Source organism: Penaeus vannamei, chromosome 8, assembly GCF_042767895.1.
Source record: "Penaeus vannamei isolate JL-2024 chromosome 8, ASM4276789v1, whole genome shotgun sequence".
Taxonomy (NCBI): domain Eukaryota; kingdom Metazoa; phylum Arthropoda; class Malacostraca; order Decapoda; family Penaeidae; genus Penaeus; species Penaeus vannamei.
The window spans coordinates 10589346-10596845 of NC_091556.1; the positions used below are offsets into that span (position 1 = coordinate 10589346).

The window sequence follows — 7500 nt, forward strand, 5'->3', positions numbered from 1 at the left end:
TCCTCATCTGTGCTGATTGCGTATGACTGTCAGCCAAGACACTTGAGCCTGAAGTGCACAAAGCAGGCCCGCAACCTATCTGAATATATGTGCAGGAATAGCTGACACTGATACCGGTCAGGATCACGTATGACAGGAGCTGACTGATTCATTCATTTCAGACAATGCACACGAGGCTTGAAGCAAAACTGTCAGTAATCGGGACAACAGAGTACGCACAAGGCAAGGCCAGAGAGTGCTAGGGCGTGTGTCCGACAGGAGCACGGTGCACATCCCGCAGCAGGCCGGACGCATCCTGCACAGACAGGGAAGGACAGGCAGGCGACAGGTGCAGGCGAGTCCGCCATGTGGTGTTTGTCGGCGCCACTCACAACCTCGGCGCCTCACGCGATGTATTAATCAAGTGAACGTCTAAAATGTTCCCGGGACACACAACTCCACCAATATTGATCTGGCAAACACGACCGCGATCGTAAAACAGGGTACGCGCCCCCTGGATTTATGCATTGGTGTTTTAGCAACAATCTTTATAAATGTTACACGGCTGCCATAAACCACCGCCGTGATGAAGTATGTATTACGGAATTCTCGACCGAAATGACGCGAATTCCAAATGTATACGAGACCACAATTTCCTCGCCGGGTTCTCGTTTTTGCTCTGGCTTGGGCCCATCCTCGCTCGCGACTCGGAATGTTCTAGACGCATACGAGCGAAGACGTGCAAACAAACAAATAAAGCACAGACAAAGCGGGACGAACAAGAGATATTCATAATCACAATAAAGATAAAAATGAGGACGCCAGACAGCCTGAGGATGGTCGCCGTCCCCGCCGAGGGGGCCGTCACGAAGGTAAACAACATACGCGAAACGTTTATGAAATAATAAAGAATCGGATAATGCAAACCATAAGCCGTCCCCGCTACGATATTATAATCAACGAGGAATCATAATCCAGCCAATTAGCAATTAATTATGTGGGTTACAGAGCCGCTCCGTGACTGCCTCTGTCCCCGCGGGTCGATGAGACAACAAAAACGAGTAAATCCGTTCGGGCGGAGGTAAAAGTCTCGTTTCAACACATTACCGAGACTGCGACGGGGAAGCCCGAGATTAGAACGTTCGTCTCCGACTCTCCCTCTCTCTCCGCTCTTTCTAAACATTACTACGACTTCAAACCACAGGAGACATCAAAGCTCTACAGAGGGAGTGCGAGACTTTTTTCTCTCTCTCTCATTTTAAACAGAGCAATACGCATACAGACGTACATGAACCGCGCATTTCATTGCACTTCTTGCCGCAGCTGAAACGTTGCGAAAAACTGTCCCCGAAAAGACGTTTCTGACGCCGAACGAAAGCGAAACAGCAATTGACAGTCTTGGCTGTCTGTCTCGGCGTCCTTCCAGCGCGTAAAACATTAGCGTGACGTTATGCGCTGCTCTCACGCTACAGAACGTGCGGCGTTTGACAAAAAGTAACAATTAACTCCCATAACTCTCAATAACATTTCGAAATAATATCTGAGTCGTGAAAAGAAGCGAGTCTAAGGAAAACAAAACATACATACGTACGCACACTTTATGTGCGAGTCACTATGCGTTGAATGTTATGTGTAGAGTATAGTGTGCAGTGTGTGTTTAGGAGAAGTTCTCCGTGTGTAGTGTGTAGTGTGTATGTAGTGTACGTGTGTAGTGTGATTGTAGTGTGCGTGTGTAGTGTGCATGTAGTGTGCGTGTATGTGTATATGTGTATGTGTATGTGTATGTTTATGTGTGTGTGCGTGTGTAGATAGTGTGTGTGTGTATAGAGTGTGTCTGTGTGTGTGGGGGGGGGAGGTGTTAAACCATTTGTTTGTATATTATACAGACATATAGATACGCACGCGCGCACACATACACACACACACACACACACACACACACACACACACACACGCACACACACACACACACGCGCGCACACACACACGCACACACGCATACACACACACACACACACACACACACACACACGCACGCACGCACGCACGCACACACACACACACCACACACGCACGCACGCACACGCACACACACACACACACACACATTTATATATATATAAATAAATAAATAAATAAATAAATATATATATATATATATATATATATATATATATATATATATATATATATATATATATACATACATATATATATACATACATATATAAATATATATCATAGCGAAACTGATGATCAGATCAAATAGCTTTACAAAGGAGAAAAGGACACCAGATATAACAAAAAAAATAAATATCAAAACACGGCGAAATAACCTGCAAACTCCCGCTCCCTCCGACACAACACCCAGCATAAAAAGAGGCTCAGTCGCCCATGATTGACAAGCAGGCACAAAGGACGCGACACTCAAGGTAACTTTAAACAGATTATACATTAAAAGAACCTGAACAATTCAGGAAATCACAACGGTAATAAGGTAATTGATGTGAAAAAAATAGCTAAATGATGGAACAAATATGCCTATCTTTCGAATAAAAATAACAAATATGAGTGAAAGACCTTTGATCCTAACAGTGATGGTAGTGATACCTATGGTGATGGTCATCGTAGTGACGATAATGATAACACGACTAATGATTGTGAATCGAATACTTGCGAGAACAGCATTTATTAAGAAGCAATCATGATAAGTAAATAAATAAATAAAAACTACTAGTTCTTATCATTATTCTATTTCTGTTATCCATTTCAGCACTAGCATCACTATCGCTATTACCATCATTATTATCGTTATCATCATCATTCGCCACTAGTATTATCAAATATTAAATAAATAAAACATTCACATCACATACACATAAAATCTGGCTCGCAGCCATCACCACCTCATACCAAACTCCGATGCGTCACTTACCGGCCTTAGGGTCCAGCTGGTACGGGGAGATGCCCATGTGGGCGGGGGGCGGCTGCCCCAGGTGCGTCTGTCCGTTGTGGTAGAGGGAGAAGAGAGAGCCGCTCGCGTGGCCGGCCGCGCTCAGGCCCATCTTTTCCGCCGCCTGCAGGAGACAAGGGAAGGGCGTCAGTGGGGAAGGTCTGGCGCTGTTGGGCGTTTGAGGATGTGCGGGTGTAGGGTGTAGGAGTGTAGGTGCACGGGCGTGGGATGCAAGGGTGCAAGGGTGTAAGGGTGTAAGGGTGTAGGGGGTGTGTTTGAGGTGTGTTAGTGTGGGTGAGTGAGTTGTGGAATGAGAGTGTGCCGGGTGTGGGCGTGAAGTGTTGGAGAGAGGGTGTTGGTAAAAGAGGGAGAAGGGGTGAATAGAAACTTTGAGTATTGGAACAAGATTTTGTTATGCATTTTTGATAACTATAATTCAGTAATCACCACTAGGTTATTTTTTAAACACGCCCATATTCAAGATTTAAGGAATTCAAAATTCTCATCTTACCTCTGGTTATTTCAATCCATATATATATATATATATATATATATATATATATATATATATATATATATATATATATATATATATATATAGCTTTCCACATATTTTTCACAAAATCAGTAGAACGAAATAAAAAAATAATAATCCACGCGTTTAATCTGCTATTCCAAAGCGCGTACCTACATTACCGGTATTATCATTAAAATATATGTATATTATGAGTTACAGCTGTTATATCGACATAAAAAACCTGCGTATACTTTATTCATAAACTGTTTCACGAAAATACACTAAAAACGCAGTCCATTGGCGGAAACGGTAACAAGTAAATGTAGGCATCAAATAAATGACCAATGGAAACAAAAACACTAATAATCAATGTTTCATGAAATACAAAAACAAAATCCATCACAAAGATCAAAGTGAAACTTCCCGTATATACAATACATCAATAAAAAATAATGTTAATCTATCTGTCATTTATTATGTGCAGTAAAATAGAATGCGGGGAAAAAATTCACATATTTAAAATTTACATAACAGAAAAATATTACATGAATTGAAATATTATAATATTTATGGAGCGATGACAACACTAATTGCAAAAAAAATACCCACACACATATACTAATGTATATATTCCCTATAATAAACAGGTTCGCACAGCTTTTATGGAAATCGAACACTGGAGATAATGACAACCCATTTTTCACTTTGTTTCCCTTTTCTTTAAAAGGTTTTCAAAAAGTCAGTCAGTTGCAAGTGACTGAATGCCACAGTCAACCTTCCACCCCGTGGTGCGAAACGGTCTTCCAAGCTCGGCATTTCTTTCATCTCAATTTCTGAGTCTCCGCCACAAAGCCTCCGCGTTCCCGTTCTTCCCCAAAGCCTCCTTTTCTCCCCGGAGCCTATTCTGGTCTTAGATCCTGCGCTCCCTCCTCCCTCTGGACTCCGTCTGGCCCCTTCTCCCTCGGGGGATGAGACTCCCATGATGGCGCGTTAGAACACCCTCTCCGTGAGCGGGAAACGAGCGGAAAACACGAATATTGCTTCATTTGGATAATTCCCGGATTCCAGAGTACGCGTTCCCACGGAAGCAGGAGGCCTCGGCTCGTCCGGGGTTCAACTCATTCCCAGATTCCTGATCTACTCGAGAATGACTCTGAGGCCGCCCCTTGAAGGCGGTGCAGGAGCATGGGTTGACGGAAGCTCATAGAGTGGATCAGTGGAAATACCTAGTTAATCAAAGTAGACTCAAAACAAAGTAGACTCGCCGGCTAAACCTTCACCTTCCTCAAGGACGAAAGATAATGCTCAACGTTTTTTTTTAAATCGAGCTAATTTAGATTTTTTTCCCCTTTAACATGAACCTAACAAACCTCAAGCTACATCTACATTTCGATCCCGAACCGGGCGGACACGCAACGAACGCCAAGAATTAATTCCCCCTCTTCAACCGGACTCCCCGCCGATCCGTGAGGAGAGCGCGATGGACAAGAATCCGGATGGAAATGCATCATTATTATGAGTCTGAAGCCGCACTGGTATGAAAGGGGCCTCCGGGACTAAGACGGGCCGGGACACGAAAGAATGGAGGGCCAGGCCGCACCCTCTATCACAGAAAGAGAATCAATATATGTTGAACACGAGTGGAAACCTGTATTCTGTGAGCCGGGGTCTCCCTCTCCCAGCCTGCTCTATGCCGACATCGGAAGGCACTATACAGGCTCTGCTCTAACACCATTCATCTGGAAACCCATTCAATGCCATTATCATAATGTCGACAATAATCACTATTCCTAATGGGCCGTGGACATCAAGTATGGAGAAAGAATGAATGAAAGGAAGAAAAATGAATAATACCATTATTGTACGATATGTGTGTATGTATATATACATATATTTATATATATATATATATATATATATATATATATATATACATAAATAAATAAATAAATAAATAAATACACACATACACACACACACACACACACACACACACACACACACACACACACACACATATATATATATATATATATATATATATATATATATATATATATATATATATATATATATATATATATATATACAAACACACATGTATGTGTGTATGTATGCATATATGTATATATGTTTATATGTATGTATATATCTATATCTATATCTATGTCTCTCTATATATACACACACGACTTTTGTTTTTTTAACCTTTATATTTTCTTTTTTTTCTGACAGCGGACTTAGTGTAACTGGCGAACTATGCGGCCAGTCACGTGTTAAGACTGTATTAATTCGGACGCGATAAGGCGTTGCACAAGCTCGTATTTAGACGATGACGCAACTTCTGCATTAGCAAGATGACACTCACGAGATATCGATGCAAGAGCTCCCTCCCCCTTCCCCCCTTCCCCCCGTACACCCCTACCCCACCCCACCCACCCCTAAAAATAAGGAGAGCGCGTATTTTCGATTTTAAGAACATTATAAATGCACATGTAAATACCCTTGACTGTTGCTGATGGGAATTGAGGAACCATTAGAAAATTTAAGTCTCTTAGCGGGAGTCGTCGCAAGCGGGCGTGACGCGGGGGACGGCGGCCATAATGCCGGCACCGATTTAACTCCCAACAAGAAAAAAAATATATGAAGGAGCTCCTTCACCCCTTCTCCCTTTCTCCCCCGTCCTTCCACCCCTCCCTCCCCCCCTCTCTCCCCTGGATAAAAATAAAATGCCTCTCGTTCAAAATGAGTAAAAAAAAAAAAAAAAGATGATCTGGTGCAGAATTTCCGATCCTCGTTCATTTCCTCATTTCCCTGGGTAATTCTGGCCTTCAGATGACAATGGCGCGGGCGGGCGAGGCGGCGGGGGCCTGCCTTGTCTTCACGCCAGCGCCGCCACCTTCGCCTCGTGGATTCCCGCCGCTTCCCTTCCTCCTATTCCTTCTACGTTAAAAAAATATCCTTCCTTCTACACTACGTTCGTCCCCCGTGATCTTGCGAGGATTTTTCACTTTCCCTTCGAAACGAGGATTATATATATGCATTTAAGGATTTTTCCCTTTTCGAAAACAAATCTAAAAAGTAATAAAATCAAATGATCCATCTATCTTGTATTTTGTGCCCGAGACAAAACGACACTCCATTTTGTTAAAATATTCGTTTCTACCAATGGAAGCCTTAATCTCGGCTTGACAATTTCCCTTGTCTTCTCTTCCCCACTCTGCCTAAGGACCCTCATAAGACAACACAAGGAGCTACGTAAATCAGGGGCGGGGGGGAGGGGCGGGCCGAGCGAGGGAGGGGTGAGGAGAGGGGCGGGGAAGGGGGGGGGAGTGAAGTGCGGAGGGACGGGGGAGAGAGAAGAGGGGGGGAAGGAGGAGTGTCCATTACCAGAACTCCGCCATCACTCTTGTAAGTACCGGTGGATAACGACCAAATTATGCCGTAATGGCTTTAAACAAAACCTCGGCTCCGGCTGTAGGACGCTCAGGCAAGAACTACTGCGACCATTTAAGACCTGCGCCGGAGGGAAATTAATCAAGCTAAAAGTTGCACGCATTCCCTTCTCTTAAAACATACATTAAAATCCGTACAAAAATGTCGTGGATGGCGATTTGAAAAAAAAGAAGTGAGAGAGAGAGAGGGAGAGAAAAAAAGAGATGGTGGAACCGGCAGCGTCTACACAAACCTTCGCTCTCTCGCTCGCTCTCTCTCTCTCCGTACTGAGGTGGTGGCGCCGAGGATGGAGTCACTCTTTCATTCTACTTCGGCTTAAGGCCTTTCACAGTCAAGGGTTTAAAAATGGTGGAAAACTGTTAACTAAGTATCGATCTGTTAGAGGCAGCCCCTGTGCGAGAGGGTGCTTGTCCGAGAATCTCTAAAAGGTCTTTTGGCGCGAACAAAGTAGAGAGGTGGGCTGCATTAGCGAACAAAGCCCACACGAGCACCCGGCATTTGGGAAACTCCCGGTAATACATGCAAATCCTGGATAACGTTTCGGGATTGTGTCAAGACGCGTGTGGGATGCTGCTGTTGCTGCTGCTGCTGTTCC

The 7500-nt window shown here is 43.7% G+C and overlaps 1 protein-coding gene across 6 annotated transcripts in view; it reads right to left on the reverse strand.

Moving 5' to 3' along the window:
* Positions 1-7500, reverse strand: part of pan (transcription factor pangolin) — a 461828-nt gene that overhangs the window by 26928 nt on the left and 427400 nt on the right. For all 6 annotated transcript variants that reach the window (XM_070124340.1, XM_070124339.1, XM_070124335.1 and 3 more), the window contains exon 4: positions 2915-3056. In XM_070124340.1, the coding sequence (XP_069980441.1) occupies positions 2915-3056 (142 nt within the window). The remainder of the gene's footprint in view (positions 1-2914; positions 3057-7500) is intronic.